The sequence below is a fragment of the Dermacentor silvarum genome, chromosome 3, assembly GCF_013339745.2.
Source record: "Dermacentor silvarum isolate Dsil-2018 chromosome 3, BIME_Dsil_1.4, whole genome shotgun sequence".
NCBI classification, from domain to species: Eukaryota; Metazoa; Arthropoda; class Arachnida; order Ixodida; family Ixodidae; genus Dermacentor; species Dermacentor silvarum.
Genome location: NC_051156.1, coordinates 200,802,577 through 200,820,209, shown reverse-complemented (window position 1 = coordinate 200,820,209; position 17,633 = coordinate 200,802,577). Strand labels below are relative to the sequence as shown.

Below are 17,633 nucleotides of genomic sequence, written 5' to 3'. Positions count from 1 at the left end.
GTTACAACATGAATTGAAAAGCCTATTTGGAAAAATTATTGCAGTATCAGCACATATTGCTCCTCAGTTCTCGATAAAGCTATCATCATCGTTAAGCTGGCTGGCGTGCCAAGTCAAGTCGAGCTTGCGGCTGCAAGCCAAAACGACAAGTAAGCGTTTCGCGCGGAAGCTTTCGCTCGTTTTTCTAAGCTGTTTTGTTAAATTGTGTTGAAGTCCCAGCGGTGTAAATCGAAAAGATGACGATGCCAGCCGTAAACCCATCCAGCCTGCTGCCCTTGGGTACAGTTGGTTCTTTGGCAATACTTGTTTTGTGGCGCAACTTTCGCGAGCGCGTGTCGAACTTTTTTGATTTTAACTCCGTTTACTGTAATCTGTTTTTCAGAACTGATTGACAAGTGCATCGGATCCAAGATTCACATAATTATGAAAAGTGACAAAGAAATAGTGGGAACGCTACTTGGCTTCGACGACTTCGTCAGTATCCTTTGAGAGTAATCGTAACCCCTCATGTTACACCGTGGTCATTGTGTCAAACTTAATGCCGGTTTGTCGAAGTTCTCCTTCACTACGGTAACCTGCGACAGATATGGTGCTCGAAGACGTTACGGAATAGTAAGTGGAGATTCTACTACTTCGGCAAACTTGTAGCTTGTTTTTTTTTTTTTGTTTTTTTTAACCCCCCTTCCCCCCTCTTCGTGCTGTCTGTCTGTTAACGACGTTCTAATGTGCTTCGTTATAGCGAGAGTACCCCTGAAGGCAGGAGGATTACGAAACTCGACCAAATTCTTCTTAACGGTAACAACATTACGATGGTGAGTAGTGCGATGGTAGTAGTAGAGCCCGTGTTGCAATTACGAATAAATTGAAATACTTTGATTGTTACAATGTTTATCTTTTTCTGTCTCCTAGATGGTTCCTGGAGGTGACATGCCAGACGCTTGAACGAGAAATCATCTTGGCCTTCTTTTCACAATATGCGTAAAGAAATCAACTTTTCATTCATTCGAAGAATGTATATATGAAGATATTAAACATGTCATCCCCTTGTTTTCACTAGAACAATGTTCAAACTAATCCCTATTGTGTGCGGTGAGCATACACTGAAATAGTCTAAAATGCTTCTAGTCTGCTATTAGCATATATTGCTGTTGATGGAAGCCAACCACATGACTTAAAGTGCTTCAGTGAAATTTTGCTACTCATGTGATCCAGTAGGCTCGGTGTGCTATTGTGTTGCAAAGGCACTCGACTTCACATGGCAGGTAGCGTCATCCTCCCTTCTGGAGAATCTTTGTTGGCTTATCGTTGGCATATGGCACTTTGACACAGGCTATGCAGTTTCGTACCTGCTGTATGTGCAGGAGTGCACATAAAGATGGTGCAATGAAACATTCAGGGGCCATGTTTCCTGGCTTTCCAATTTATTTTCCGTTCGTTTCACCTTTCATCATTGGCTTGGAGATGACTCTCATGCCGACGTAATTTTTTGAATCAGTCACTTGGTGCATCGCATGATAATTGTTCCTCCTGCTGCCCTCCAAAAGCCAAGTAAACATTTACAGGTCATTTTGAATGGAGACACACAACTGTGCTGTACAGTCATTTTTGAAAGACCCCTGCGTTAAGTGCACAATGAGAGCAGACTTGGAGCTGGACAGTGGAGTGTTTATGACTCCAGCATTTCAAAGCTCTGGAAGACATATAGCATTGGCAGTACTGCAAGTAGCTGTGAAGACTAATAGACCTGGGTATGCGATCTGAAACATTGTCACTGATGGCCCAGCCATTACGATCGATATACGGGGCTAAACATCCCAAAGTGTTGTGGGGGCTATGAGGCGCTGTTGTAGAGGGCTCTGGATTGAATTTTAAATGCTGGGGCTCTTCAGTGTACGCCCCAATGCTAGACACTCATTTTAACGCAATAGCGTTTAGGGCCCCGTGTTGCAGAAAATCCGGCGTCGGCAACCGGCTTGTGATCGTGGGTGGCGGAGAAAATCATCCAACCACATCGACCGCTGCAGGCCCTCCACGTGGTGCAAGGTTTTGGTGAACAAAAATTGAATTTCTCACAGTGAAATCTGTCAGAAAAAATGGTAAAGTACGACTTACCATTCGGCGTAGGATTCGCCATCTGATTGTTTACCAATCGTCGTCAGATTGCAATTTGAATGTACGAGAAAACCTAATTCTGCTATGATGAAACTCAAACACAAAACCCTTTTCCAGCATTTCTACCAGACCTGCGCCCGTCGGAGCAATAGCAAACAATAAAATAATAAAAAAAGGTGCTAGGGCCTTCACATTTTAATATAAGACCACTTATATTGCCCCTGGAAAAACGTGTTTTCGAGCAATGCATTTTAGTTTAAAGCGAAGCCGACTTTAAGGGGATCGGTGTAAGCTTGGTCTTTGTAAGACGGCTTTCCCACGTTCAGTGTTGCAGTGAATGAAGCCTACTTGTATGCAAACGGGTCCCGATAATGCTATCGTGTTCTGCTCTTAAAGGCGAAGCTTAAGCGTCCTCCAATTTTTTTTACATTCCATTCCCAGCAAAATGTGGGAAATCTAACCCGACCTCGTTACTGGAAAACTGCAGCCACTGTTATTGCAAGAATGAAGAGAGAACTGGTTGTGTTGCAGCTCCAGTCTGAAGACTCCAAGTCACAGCCTGTACATTATGCAACTGTAGCATCGACCTTTCTCTTAGCTGTGAGCAGACGGGAATCTTAAACTGAAGCATGCTCGACGTACCATTTGCAAATGCCAACTCCCAGAAAGAGCATCTATGTAAATAAGGAAATGCCAAAGCCACGGAAATTCTGACAAAAGAAGTGAAAGGACTGTTGTGTTCCATGAAAATAGTGCAGATGTTGCTGAATACATAAGTGATTTTCCCCTGTGCAGACAGGAATTTCCACTTTCCGTATTTTTATTCACGGAACAAATAGATGCCAGACCTCCTGCTCACAAGACGGAGGTTCACAGTAAAACAGATTTGAAATTGGTGAACAGCACCTGTATAAACCGAAGCTGTTTTGACGAGGGTACCTCTCTTTGTCGGGGGAAGACCGGAAAAGACGAGTTCTCTTGTTTAAATATTGGCTGCGAACTTAGGCTTCTCTTGCTCAACTATTATTGATCACTATTCTGCTGCCACACGTAATGTTGACCTCTCTCAGCAGAAGCTAGCTCAGCAGAAATGAGGCCAGCTGATTGTCCCATTAGAAATAGTTAGTGCTTGCAGCTGCTTCCAGGTACTGGTCAGGCAGCTATTTTCTTTATAAAGGGTGATAGTGACTGTATTAACGGAGCAAGCTTGCACAGGGCATAAAGTGTAAGTGTGAAACTACCAAGGGCTTGTAGTAATTGGTGCTGACTGTCGCTACTAAATTGAAATGAACAGGGCAAATTGAGAGAAAGTTTTCCACTAAGCTATCTTGGTAGCTTCACAAACAATACATTTGTACGAGAATTTAACCTTGTAGCATATTTTAGTGGCAGATGCACATATACTGTGAGTACTGTTGACACGAACCTTGTTAGATGTACTGGTAGCAGTTTTAAAAATGATCATGCAGGAGTCAAGCAAAAAATCAATTGGCCGACGTGTTTAATATTGAAACATACTAGAATTTTGTAGCCTGTGTGTAGCTACATAAGTACAGCTGGCAAAAAGGAATCACTTTTGTGCGATGGCTGCTGGCGTTGCGTTCTTCTGCTTTGCCTGAAAAAAAAAAAAAAAAAAAAACATGAATGAGAACTGTGCCTCTCATTCAATGTTAGCAGCCAGTTTAAAAATATCAATGAAACCTAAGGATGCACCTAATGCACCATCTAAACATTCATAACAATAGAAAAAAATAATTTTCTGTTTTGTAGGTTATGTTTGGTGGCATTATGTGAGTACAGGATTAGCCTAATTTCGAGGGAACACTTAATTTGTATTCTAGCACCAATCATATTTTGTGACGATAACAGAGAGTAGTGTTTCTTTCATAAATATATGTCCAGTGCACAATATTGGCCACTTTAGTCCAAGAAAGCACACAAAACACAAATTTCACTTGATTAATGTTTTGATTTCAATGTTCCCTCTGACAGACCCCACTTGTACATTCACTAAAGCAGCTGCAGCCCTAATGGCACATTTTGCCTTTCATTATAACTCAATTGCATTTAGTACTTGCATTTTATACACTGGAGTTTGGCCACTGGGAGAGATCTGGAGCACATGGCTTGTCAACAAACAAAAGTAGTGTTTGTGTAAGTGAGGCTTTGCCAGAGAAGCTGGAGAAATGCGTTGACAGTATTTTTTTCTTGGTTTATGTATTTTGCATTCAGTACACGAGAGGGTACCATCTCAGGGGTGTGTTTTTTTCAGTCAGCAACAGATATTGCTCATGTTCGTAATGCCATACATAATTTCAAAACAAAGGAAGAGCTTATAATAGCTATCACTGTTAAAGATTAGCATTAATAATTTTTAAGCAAAGTGATATGAAGAAACAGATAATGAAGCCAGCGAAAGCATGGATGACATTAATTATGTTATGAAGTGTAGAAATAATAAGAATGAAAGTGGATGAAAAGAAAACCATTGCTACGGGTGGGAGCTGAACCCACATCTTCCACATTACACGTGCGGTGCTTTGCCATTTAGGCTACTGTGGCAAGCATCCTCTTATTCACTTTCTTGGGTATTTGTAAATGTGATTAGCCGTGGGAGTAAGTTCAGCTCCAACCTACAGAAGGCTACCTTTCATTCTTATTTAGCCTCTCGGATCCCTTTAATCTTATTGCTCATTAACAAAGTGCTGGTATTGTAATATGCTGCTGTAGCTTGTGAGCATACTGATGACCAGTGCAAGGCTGTTTCCATTATTTTATCATAAGGTGGTTCGATGCAGTCATTGCTTCAGCTGTCTCCCTCGGAAGCCAGCTACTCGTCAAAAGAAAATTCCTTGCAAACGATGGCACTCTACCTAATCACCCCTCAGAGGCCGCCTCCCTTCAGGTGGGGTGGCAGTCGATTGAATGCAAAGCACATAAGCCAAAGAATGATGACAACACCCATCTCTGATAGCCAGAGGGGCTGATAATAGGAGCAGTGCAGAAAGCAACCCTACATCAAAAACATGCATTTTATCGCAGCTGTGCAGAAGTACTGCTACATAATGCCAAATGCTAGCAGAAATTATGGAAAACTGACATGGGGTACATGGCACATGTACCATTAGCAAGTGAAAGGCAAACAGGAAAAAAAGATACAGAGCACCAATTAATGCATGTGAACCTAGAAACAAAACAGCAAATTCTGGTGCTTTTGAATCGTTTTCATTTAAATTTACTCTGATTGTGCACTACAGACGCAATGCACCTTGGCCCTTGCGCACTTCAACGTGCAAATCAGCTTGGAAAAAAGAGAAAAACTTTTTTTCAGATTCTTGGGGCCTCATTAGAAAGTAAAAATGTCTACACATGAACATTACCATAGCTAATCGCTGCTATCGTGACATGATTTGGATAAACTTTGACCAACTTGACTGAAAGGTGAACTTTTAAGAGTTGGCCATGAGAAGACTTTGGCTTCCATTAACGAGGTATAAGTGGCATGGCAGACCTCATTCAATTAATCAACAATAAACATGTGGTGTGGTGTGCAATATTCAGGTATTCAAAGCACAATGGAAAAAGCTCCTGTGTTGGAGTGGCTAGGCAAAATGACCGGTTTAACACTGGAATCATACAGTGCACCACTTAAAGCTGCCTTTGCTCATTGGTGTGTAGGCAACCCCTTTGCTGCTTCTGGTACGACTATGCAGACTTCACATTCTGTTCAGGGACATGGTTGTGTGCCAGTGAATGAAACAACTCAGGAGATTTCTGTGACAGTACAGACAAAGCGTTCATTTTGAGTGGTGTTAGAAGCAGCGACAGGAACATTACCATCCCCAACCTAGCAAAATGACTTTTTTTTTTTTTTTTTGCTGTAGATAGTGTAGCTCGCAGGTCTTCTGGCAATGTAGTGACAGGCAAGTGAATGTTTCAAAACCCAATCCTAGCTGCTATGGGGCCGAGCATGAGTGTTTTGTGTGGAGTATTGATCGTTTCAGTCAAACCAGCCAGTTGTTGTGAAGCTGGTATATCTTCCTTTTTTCTTTTTGTCAGGACGAACAAGCACACAGCAATGCTTGACACAGAATATGACTTGAAAACGTTTTAAACAGTCAATATATCGTGATTTTCTTGCCCTTAGCCAAATTAGTAAACACTATCATCAGAAAAATGAGTGGCAACCCAAGTACTTCCACATAAGTTGTTATGCTGAACTTGTTTAAAGTATCTAAACGGTGTATCACGTAACGACTCTCATTTCAGCCTTTTGACAGATGGATAAAAATAAATAAAAACAACCTGGTGCTTTGTCGCACACTCCCGCATGGGCGGCGGTTAGAGCAACCGTAGTACATTAAACGTGTTTCTAACTGGGGCTGACTGGATCAACCACACAAACCTTTAGCGTATAGGCGCGCAGCAACGTAGGCTCGTTGAATGTGTGCTGGCAGTTGTTGTAGCCCATGCCAAATCCACTACCGATGCCGAATATGACAGGCCAGGCACGCCCTACGAAAACGAAAGTGCAGTGTTAATATCACGTCATTTATGACTTGTGGAGTTCTATAAATAAGCCGTAGTGCTCCTTGTAAGTTTACGTAGTACTCTAAATAAATACCATGCAGTGAAAACCACTACTTTCACTTACTTTTGAACAGCACTAGAGAAAATAGGGCCCCAACACCAAAGCCGGTACCTGGGAAAATGAAGGTTACATGAACTTCAGCTGGCTATCACCAAGTCTGTCAACGTACAAACACGGCAAACAAAATATTCCGAATCGACTCGAGGGTTTTGGTTTGTAATAACGCAAGAAAACAAGCTCTTCAAGCGGGCTTCATCGTAATCAACCCTTCCGTCGGCAGGTATTGATGTAATGCCAGCTATGATATTGCCGGCGCTGAAAGGATCTGCGCTTACAAATAACACGAACACTAAGCAGCCTGTCACCTTAAGGGCAAACGAACGCTACAGTCAATGAGCGCTGCTTTCATATGATACTGAACGACTCACCAACTTTAATTAACGTGTCCGCGACACATTTATCCCACTTTTCGCCGAGAACGTCCTCCGACCTTGTCGCCATGTTTTTGCGGGAGGGACGGTGATGTCACCGACGATCGCGTTGCCCGAGAAATCAAATCCTAAACCAAGCTTGATGACGTATATATGTCGAGTTCAATCATCGATAGCTTATTAATACCAAACATTTACGTTTACGTTTTTAAGTATAACAAATAGCTTGTTGGTTTGTGCAACGCCTCCTAGGCGTTGGTTTGTGTTAACGGAACTTACTACTTCCCCCTCCAACAGGCGTTTTAAAGCCAAGCCGCAATCAAAATAGAGCCAAGCCTGGTTGCTGGTTTGGCGGTGCGGTTTCGGTATGTCCTGAAATGTTGCTGTCGCGTAGGTCATTCTGCGCCTTACAGTCAGTGTCCACAAACGGATGTGTCAACCGCGTTTTCGGACTCAGGCCGTTCTTAAGACGAAGCAGCAGTTATAAGAACTTAAAGGTATGTATATACGTACGTCGCTTTCGCGCATTCTAGTGGAGGTGACTGACGCGCAGTAACAGCTGATGGTCACCGTATATGGCCGGCATATCTTTTCCCTTTGACTCGCAGAAATGTTACCAAGTTCTTGGAATCGGCGAAGATTCGAGCATGAAGGAGGTGAAAGAAGCCTTCGTCGAGCTGGCTCGCAAATACCACCCGGACAGTGGCAGCGACACGGCGAGCGCTGCTAAGTTCGACGAAATCAAGAGCGCTTACGAGAGCGTTCGCGATAACTTGTCCGAAGATGCTGCGCCGGTGCGCGACGATGTCAACGAAGTCTTGGAAAAAGACTTCGGTATAAAGGTATCCCAAGTATCGCATACTGCAACGAGGGAGCGGCGTGTTGCCGGTCTTACTCAATGTGGTTACACATTGTGGTTAAGATACATGTGGTTACCCGGCCGCGACCGTGCACGGGTACTGGCATGATATTTTCGACTCTTCATTTCTTGCGTCAAATGCGAGCCTTGGACCTCCAAATCATATAAGAAAATAGTGACACTCCTCAGAGCACTGTTACTAATTTACCAGCGTTTATACAGCCAGTTTCGGTTTCATTGACGTCACATATCACGACACATACTGCCGCGACGTCTCGACACAATATGTGGGTGCAGGATGTTGCGATCTTTTGATACTCGTTCCGGCTCGGTCGGTCGCTTCGTACGTGACTACCAAGGAGGTTAAGTATATAACCTCCTTTGCGTCGTTGCGTGAAGACACTGTATCCTGTTAAAAAACGAAACCGAAATTGGTTCAGGATAAGCTGTCATAATAAATTATTCACGGCGTTCTGAGGCATGTAATTATTTTTTATATCGTTTAGAGCCCTGTGACCTTCGTTCAACGTAAAAAAACGAACAGTCGAGAATATCATTAGGTCTTCAGACTTTCTATAAGCGTTGCCATCGAATAGACACTTTTTGGCTCACCACGCATGATCACTGGTGACAAAACACGCAGTCATCTATACATAGATTAGGTGCCATATTTAAAGCACTAGGTGCTGTGGGTGCTGAATATATATATATATTTTAATATCGGCCTAATTCTCATATTAGCACGAGGCATTTAGTTCCGCCCGTTTGGAACATAAATTTTAGAAGAAAATCTTAATAAGAGCGTTGATGACCCTCTTTGATAACAGACGTGACGAAAGAACTCACGCCGACAGGTATTTGTAGCGTGGACAGGTTACATCTGACAGTAGGCCATCAATATACGGCGCGACGCAGCACTTAAAGCTGTTCCTTGTCTGCGTCGTGCAGCACACGGTTCCGCAGCACCGGCAGTACCTGAGCTACGATGGCGTCGGCCACGGGACACCGACGCAGCGATGGCAGCAGTACCAGCAGCACCGACTCCAGCATGCCGTGGACAGGGTGCACGACTACCGCGTGGGCAAGCGCGACGCGTCCAGTGAGCGCACGCTGGTCCTCAAGGACGCCACGCTGGCACGGCAGTACAAGACCACGTGAGCTAGGGCCACGGTCTACCGTAATGCTACTATAGTATACTCGAAAGCTAGAGAGAGATGAAGTAACGGAAAGGCACGCGGGTTAAACAGAAGAAAATTCCAGTTTGCTACCCTACACTGGGAGATGGCGGCGGGGGACGTAGATAGATAAGAAGGAAATAGAGAGAAAGAGGGAGATAGCACGTACACACAATCACTGCTGTTCACAGCACAACTAATGTGCTGGAACATCCGGTCACACTTGACATGGTGATTGACTATCACACACTTGCGCGGAAGAACCGAAAGCATGTATTAGTCGGTCACGATAACGGCGATAACGTCTCCGCCGTCGGGATCGGAGATGTGCTTAATACAGAAAGCTGAGTTAATTGAAATATTGGCATCTGGGACATTTCCAGATTAAAAAAAAATCTCTTAGAACAACACAGGAAGGTCCTTTCGTCTCTTGTTCTAAAGTGTTTCTTTATTCCCTATAAGGCACTGGAAATGTCTCGGATATTTTGCTTGTAAATTACGCTTCTGTAATAGCAATAGAGGGCGCTATTACCGTTTGGTAAGCCAGAAAATTAAGACCAATACAGATGTCGACGTCGCCCTGAAGTTTCCACACCAGCTAGACGTGACGTAATGAATTTATAAAGCGGTTGCTCGGGTCTCGTTAAATGTTTATCGGTGGAGACGGACTAGGCTGCTTTCTGTAGCCGCCGAAGGCTCGACCTTGCAAGTTTTCAGAACTTTTCCTATGCCAAAACGGCCCAAGTACGGCAATATACTTTGAAATTCGAGTGGTTACACTGATGCACCGGTGCAGAAGCTTCAGCACAAATTCAGAAAGAATGAACTTTGGACTGTATGTTCTCTACTAGCGAACAACCTTATTCCACCATGAACGAAAATAGAGTTTTGAAAGAATGATTTTCAAGGTTATACTGATATAATGCTGTTCTTTTTTATAGTGTCTCTTTTAAGTATCGAAGGTTTGATTAGTCAACCCCCTCATTCTGCTACCTTACTTTCCTCTTTTGGTGATTTCCTGGCTGTTACATTTTTGAGACCCTTGCTAAAAATTTCCGTGGCTCCGTTCAAAATTTATGTGCGGGAATCTACTGTGCAGTGAGCGGGTACTACAGAAGTGGGCTTCTCCTTACAAAGATACTTATACTGGAAAAGCCAGCTTTCAAGGGGGTCTGCTGAAAACGAACGAAGCCACTGTGCGCACCACGACCGCAGCTGTCTCTTGGACGTTTGAGTCTGACTCCTGTTGCACCCGCGTTACTAAAAGAGCTCCGGAATCGTAGGCTAACTCATGTCTTCACCCGGCGCAGCTTTTTAGCGCCAGCAATTGAACAGGAATTTCAGGTGCGCAGCGTGAAGCGTCCGGGACTTCGAACCGCGCAGCGAAGTCTAGGGCTCGCGTCAGCCAATCAGTAACGAGAGCCGGCTGCGTGTTCCACAGAATGGAGGAGGAGGGCTCGCCCATTGCGCGATAATACTTCCGCGAAGCTTACACTCAATTGGCGTTACTCGGAGGGCAATCGGAGGCGGAGAATGGAGGAGTGCTTCTCGTTAGCTGACGCGACCCATAACTTTAGCTGCTGTGGCACGAAGTTGGCGAGTTACTCGTTCCATACTATGTCGAAGCTCGCCTATGTCGAAGCTCGCCTATGTCGAAGTTATCGCCTGCAAGCCGGTGTATCTCGTCAACCCTTGCCTAATGCCAAATTCCGCTGCCGATTCCGAGCAGCTTTTAGCCTTGCTCTGAGAAGGCAAATTCGTTTTGTCATTCGACGCTCTGAATGCTGCGTTTCCTGGTGCAAAAAACAAACAAATAAAGAAAAACAAAAGAAAGAAAGAATAAAGAAAGAAAGAAGAAATACACAAGGGAGAAGTTCAGATAGCAGGGGGGAACGCAATATAAAGCTAATGCACATAGACGGACATAAGTTGGTGGGGGCTTAAAAAGAAATAACAATAATAGTGCCCACCCCGCACCGCCTAGGGCACAACGGGCTCGTACAGACGGACGGCACGAACGCCAAATTTTATGAACTGTCACAGTTGATTACAGCCGTGGCGTTCCGCTGTCTAGTGCAAGGTCGACGGTTCGACTCGCGTCCGCATTTCAAAGGGGGCTAAATGCTCCCCCCCCCCTCCCTCCCCCGGGTATTGATATATCTGTTGCGCATTTCGCTATGTAATCTTTGGTAGCGCATGATGCAGCTTTGGAACGTCAAGTAACATGACGGCACCCTCCTCAGGACATTTTATTCGGTGAGAAACTTAGCTTTATTTATTCTTGAAATGAAATGCAACGTGGAATTGACAGTCGCGCTGTCGGGTTCTTTCCCTTTGCCGGCGACTCTTGCGCATTGTAGATGCGCAGCCTCTTCTTGCTGGGCTTTGTTATACGCTACTCGGTCATGCAGCAGCCCTCGCTGTCTCGTCCGCGCGTGTAGCACGTGCTCGCTGCACTATAATACTCTCTGCTTACGCAGCCAAGCCATCGAGCGGCTGGTGGAGGACCTGATCCAGGAGTCGATGGCGCGCGGCGAGTTCAACAACCTGCCGGGCTCGGGAAAGCCGCTGAAGTTCGCGCCCGAGAATCCCTACGTGGACAGCACCACGCGCAAGCTCAACGAGGTTGGAACTCGCACCACGTTCAAATCAAACCCCCTTTTAAATGCGAAGCATTCTTGCCGCTTGCCGGCAGCTCTGTCTGTTGTCCCGCGTCCCACACCCCCACAGAGCATGCGCGTCCCCTCCCCCTCTCTCTCCTCTGCTACGCTCCCCCCCTTTCTCTCCTCTAGGAATCCTGTACGGAGCGGCGCCCGCGTTCCACACCCCCTCAGCGCATGCGCGTCCCCTCCCCCTCTTTTCCCTCTCCTACGCTCCCCCCATTTCTCTCCTCTAGAAATCCGGAGCGGCGTGCTCGACAGGTGGTGCGACAGCTGCATACTCCGCTGGGGGCGCCACGGTAGTTCCGCGGTATGAAAATGACGGAGCGCGCGCGCCTCATTCTCTCTCCTGTGCAGCGCCGCGATGAGCGCTCGGGCAGCTGCCGCGAAACCATCTCCCGCTCAAGATAACCATCTCCCCGCTGCTTCGCATCCACACATGGTTCCCTTTAGCGGACATGGAGTAATTTTTTTCGCCTACGTCCACTGAGTTTGGCTTGCGTCGGTCGGTTGCTGGGCTCCTCGCCTCGATTATTTAGCGCGGGGTCTCGACGCTCGCACTATAGAGTACCAGCGAAAACAGCTACGGGTTAATACGTCCTGTCGCTCTTAAGTAAAAGTAATTGTGTCCGACGATGGAGATTTGAAACATGGTCTCCCAGCGCAGTAGCCCGGCTCTTGGTGCGTCCGTCGCGTCGCGTAGTAACAATTTATTTGCTTGTAAAATTGAGAGCGCGTCAGATTTAACTGTGTGATATTGCACCTTTGGAATCGACCCATGTCGGCGGCTGCAAGGACGCGCGCGGCGTTGCGTGTTGTGTTATGCGCAGACTTCTCGTACGCTTGCCCATTTTAGTAAGAAACTCAATGCGCTTGCCGGCGCGCGCGTTCTAGTCTGTGCGCGTTCGCGGGTGGCGGGAGGCAACTCATGCGCGTAGCAGAGCGTGCATGCCCGGACATCTTGACCATATAGTTTCCTTCAGTAATTTATGATTCACACTGGTGCGATTCAAGTGCACGCTCTGGTTCTCGTCGCCACGTGCCTGAAGCCGAGGGAACAAAGTCATTCAGTAAATCGATGGACGGCACTAGTTAGTGGACATAGGTGATTGTATTGGGCTTAGTGTTACACTGACTGTTTGTTCTTTAATGTTTGTTCTTTAGTAATCTTCAGTCAGTGTGACACTAAGCGCAATACAGTCATGAAAGTCAGTTCGAAGCGACATCTGCCAAGGCGTCGAGCCAGGAGTGAGCGCGCGCTGGCGCGCGTTCTTTAATTATTGATGCTAACCGCGATTCCTCATGAGGCGCGACTCGAACATATATGCACGTAGAAGCGGGATGACGCGCGGCTGCACGCGTACCCAGAGTCTGGGCTTAACGCCTCTAAATACACAAAGACGAGACACACGCTTGCGACTATCTTCACGCACAGCCGTGCGTATATCGTCATCATGCCTGCGCTGGACTGCGATTTACAGCCGTGCAACAGCCGCACGATACGACTACGCTTCAACTTGACAATAAGAGAACAGAGAGACAAGCTCAGTGTGTTACTAAACGGTATGAGGTTCGCTTACTGTGACAGTCACTTAATATAGCTTCTGCACAACTATTTCTTGTTTTCGAACTTACCGCTCCCGTATACTCCTCAAACACCTTCAAAAACATGTGCCGATCCTTTCATCGACGCCTTTGTTTACTGTCCTTGCCAAGTTGAAATATAAATTTGAAATATAAATATAAATTTATTTTATTGAAACTTCGAGAGGAGACAGAGACTAAATGCATGTCCCTTACAGATGTCTCTGTACCCGTTTTCGGGATAACTCAGCGTGTTTGAGTAAATCTCTTGCAATAGAAGAAAGTACAAGTACTTAACACTTTTATTTTCTTTCTTTTTTTTTTTTTCAACGACAGTGGTAAGCTCCCATTGCATTCTACCGGTGCTAACATGTGGGGCAGAAACTTTGAGGTTAACAAAGAAGCCCGAGAACAAGTTAAGGAACGCACAGAGCAATGGAACGAAAATGTTATATAGGCCTAAAGTTGAGAGACAGGAAGAGAGCGCTGTGGATCAGAGCAAACGGGGATAGCCGATATTCTAAATGACATTAACAGAAAAAAAAAATGGAGTTGGGCAGGCCATGTAATGAGTAGTATGGATAACCGGTGGACCATTAGGGTTACAGAATGGATACCAAGAGAAGGGATGTGCAGTCGAGGACGGCAGAAAACTAGGTGGGGTAATGAAGTTGGGAAATTTGCAGGCGCAATTTGGAATCAGCTAGCGCAAGACAGGCGTAATTGGAGATCGGAGGGGGCGGCCTTCGCCCTGCAGTGGACATAAATATAGTGATGATGACACGTACTTAATAAAGCGCGCAAAATGAGACCATAACAGTACATAAATCACTGGTCAGAACACGTAAGCATTTACTAAAGCAACGTGACAAAGCAGTAAGCGTAACGCCAACGTCTTGGAGAAAAAGAACGAAACCCATGGTTTCGTATGTACGATGTGTTTCATATTCGCACGTGCGCTTGGCAGCCTGCGCGACCGAGGTTGTCGCTGCGTACGGTTGTCGTATGGTTGTCGCTGCGCTAAAACCACATCAAGTGCAGCGCGGTCACTCGCAAGACATTGTTCTGCGGACACTGTTCGCGCAGGTGCTGATTACTAACGGCTACGTGCCCGAGTGGGTGATGCTGGAGCGCGAGATCGCCGAGGAGAAGCGGCGGCTGCGCAGCGCGCTCTCCGAGCGCCGATCCCACCTGGGCCCGTCGCCGCTCACGGGCGACGAGCAGTGCCTCTGGCAGGAGGCCGTGCGTAGCCTGGAGTCGGCGGCGGCGCAGATTAACCGCAAGATCGACAAGTTCAACATGGTCGTGCCGCTGCTCAGCAAACAGCAAGGTGAGCTTCTGTGCCCTGTATGTACTAAGGCATGCTGGCGGGCTATGATGACGAGACAAATGGGCCACATGACGATATATATATATACGTATATACAGGAGGCTTTAAGCGATGAACAGCGGGCTATAACAATGGAAGTCTTATATAGAGTGGAGATCGATAGCGGCTTGCGAAAAGAGGACATGTCTCTGTCAGGACGTTTCAACAACGTTTCGTCTAGAGTTCTTGTGTTCGTTGTCTTCGGCTTTGTGAATACGGACCCGTGCGCTGTATTAAAATAAAAGAGTCGTTTGTTAGCGCTCCCGCCGGCGTAATTCTCTTCCCTGTTTTGTGTTCCAGCAAGCCGGCGAAGCAACCCAACGTATCCAAACGCAGAAGGCAATATGTACATGTAGAATTACTCTGAATTTCTGCAGATATAACGGAATATTTTGTCGAAAATAAACATTTTGCAGGCTGACAAGGCCGTTTTGAGGCCACAAGGACGAAGCTTAGGCAAATCCAAGTATAGTAGCTACCATTCCAACGCTGGCTCAGCTGCCCTGCTTTGAGCTCTCATACAGACACTAGCGCCAGATTTTCCTCTGGTAATTTTAGCTGGAATTAAACTTTATGCGCTTCGTAGTCAATTGAGTGGGATGCATGTGACGTAGCGTCCACTTGGTTATATATTTTGTCGCTTTGTAGCCAAGCTGGCTGCGCGTCGGTGTGCTGCACTTATCAAAAGCGCAGGATCAGTGTGCATCTGTGGAGTGCCTCAGCGCGTGAAACGTGAGCGGAGCGGACCCTAAGCGACGCTCGGCTAAAAGCTTTCTATTATTTGCGAAGGCAGCCGTGGCCAGTGGCAAATAGCGCTTACGAAAGAAGAGTATTGGGATTTTAGGGCAATCTTCTTTTCAAGTTCGTCGCCGTTTGCCAGCCTGCCAGCAACCGCGACTGACACGTGACACTGCTGTTACCGCACTTCTATTTCAAGTGTTCGCCTTACGCGCGCTTTTCTTTTTTTATTTCAGCTTCACTTCTCGCTAGCGTCGGAGAGTGACAAGATTTTAACTACAGTGGTTCCTCGGCAAACGCCGAAGAAAACGGCACAGTCCCCCAAAGTGAAGAGCAGTAGGGATGATGAAGGGTTCCTCTCTTTTATCTTTAGTGCAATAACGAAATGGTAGCGCTATAATTGTTTTCAACCAAGACACCAAGCGCTGTCTGTCTCTGTCTCTTCATTTTTTTCGCGCCTGCGGATGGCTCGATGACTATCCGGCGTTCTGACGCTTCGCACGAGGTCATGGGGTTGATTCCCGGCCTCGGAGGCCGCATTTTAAACCGTATAGACTCGTGTAAGGGCCGCACCCCCAACTTGGCAGCCGAAAATTTAGAAAAAAGAAAACGTTCCCAGGGAGAAGCAATTGCCTTGCGTTCCACGATGCCGCGCGCGCGCATTGGCGAATTTTCGCACGCTGCGTACTTCCGCGTGCCGCTACTGAATGGCTCTTGCCATCTAGAGTAGTGGCATCTAGAAAGTGCGGCCCTTACACGAGTCTATGCGGTAATTAGCTTTAGATGCATGTTACGGTTGCCCTGGTGGTTGAAATAAGTCTGGCGTCTTTCACAGCACAGACGTTGACCTCGCTTGATCAGAGTAATCGATCTTGTAAGAGGAAAGCTCGGCACGGTGTATTTGGTAAAATTGTGTTATAGCAGCCGAGCAGTCAAACTTGATTCAGCAGCGTATGCAGCCCCATCTCATGAGCAAGCAATTTAAGATCGGAGCGAAAATTCCGCTCACGCTTCGCTGCGCGTGTTGTTCATACTTTTTTTTTTCCCCTGTATAAGGTGTGCGCTCGCACGTAGAATCAGCGAATACGAACCAACCAGCCCAGCACCACGTTCTATTAAAGTACGGAACGTAGATGTTTATGCAGGGAAGCCAGATGCGATGCATAACTTTTTTTCTGACCGTCCATATGGGTTCTTATTGTGTAAGGATTCTTTTCAATTTACATTAGTATTGCTTTTCGTCATCGCCTCGCACAGATTCGCTGACGCATGCAGTGCCATGGCCACTGCGCTTACGCGTCGGGTACACCAAGTAATAGAAGTAAGTGCCGACAAACATGTCTCGGAGGGAAGGGGGGTGTCACCCCTCCCACCTTCTCTGGATCGACCAGTGTTGTCTCGCTGCGACTGCTGCGGTGTTAGGAACGCTAACATGTCGCCGGACATCTGGTAAATATACGCATGCCACGTTTTCCGCTGGTTCGCGACTAGACAATCCCATAGACCATTATGTGCGGGCCGTGCGTGATGAAACATTTGGTTTCGGAACGTCACGTGGAATTCCGCAGAAACCAAACGGAATAAAGATTGCTCAGAATTTCTTGCGTCGTGAATAAGGAGCGGAAAGGCAGAAGGCATATGGGACCAGAAAAGCGTCTGGTTGGCTACCCTACTCCAAGGGGGAGGGAAAAGGGGAACAGAAAGTTGCGTCGTCGGGCTCGAGGTCGCGGGTTTGTTTCGGATCGCGGTAGCCGCATGCAGATGAGGGTGGAACGCAAAAAGCTGACAGAAACTTAAGTATCTATACGTGATTTGAATGCGAAAGCATTACGACTTCTATAAGTTCCAATCAACCTTAATTCACCTTGCTCTAATTTGTACGAACCTTAATCCACCTTGCTATCATTTGTACCAACATTAATCCACATTGCACTAATCCGTACCAGCCTTAATCCCCCGTACTCTAATTTGTACCAACATTAATCCATCTTAATCCACCTTGCTATAATTTGTACCAACCTTAATCCACTTTAATTCGCCTTCATTCACTTCACCTTAATTCACTTTACTCCAACTTTTAATAATTAAAATTTAATTCGCTTTACTTCACTGTA

At 46.2% G+C, this 17,633-nt stretch overlaps 3 protein-coding genes across 3 annotated transcripts; 2 read left to right on the top strand and 1 right to left on the bottom strand.

Moving 5' to 3' along the window:
• Window positions 1-106: 106 nt before the first annotated feature.
• Window positions 107-1,051, top strand: LOC119446492 (U6 snRNA-associated Sm-like protein LSm5). The gene is made up of 5 exons (XM_037710927.2): window positions 107-279; window positions 383-478; window positions 585-612; window positions 740-812; window positions 910-1,051. The coding sequence occupies exons 1-5, from the start codon at window positions 237-239 to the stop codon at window positions 940-942; spliced, it is 273 nt and encodes a 90-aa protein (XP_037566855.1). The 5' UTR covers window positions 107-236; the 3' UTR covers window positions 943-1,051.
• A 2,545-nt stretch (window positions 1,052-3,596) lies between these two features.
• On the bottom strand, window positions 3,597-7,228 carry LOC119446489 (MICOS complex subunit Mic10-like). Its single transcript, XM_037710924.2, has 4 exons — window positions 7,132-7,228; window positions 6,767-6,814; window positions 6,518-6,627; window positions 3,597-3,727 (listed from the first exon to the last, which is right to left on the bottom strand). Exons 1-4 carry the CDS (start codon window positions 7,202-7,204, stop codon window positions 3,683-3,685), a joined length of 276 nt encoding a protein of 91 aa, XP_037566852.1. The 5' UTR covers window positions 7,205-7,228; the 3' UTR covers window positions 3,597-3,682.
• Window positions 7,229-7,469: 241 nt separating this feature from the next.
• On the top strand, window positions 7,470-15,069 carry LOC119445149 (dnaJ homolog subfamily C member 28). Its single transcript, XM_037709473.2, has 5 exons — window positions 7,470-7,631; window positions 7,743-7,976; window positions 8,942-9,147; window positions 11,649-11,793; window positions 14,499-15,069. The coding sequence occupies exons 1-5, from the start codon at window positions 7,512-7,514 to the stop codon at window positions 15,021-15,023; spliced, it is 1,230 nt and encodes a 409-aa protein (XP_037565401.1). The 5' UTR covers window positions 7,470-7,511; the 3' UTR covers window positions 15,024-15,069.
• The last annotated feature ends 2,564 nt before the right edge of the window (window positions 15,070-17,633 follow it).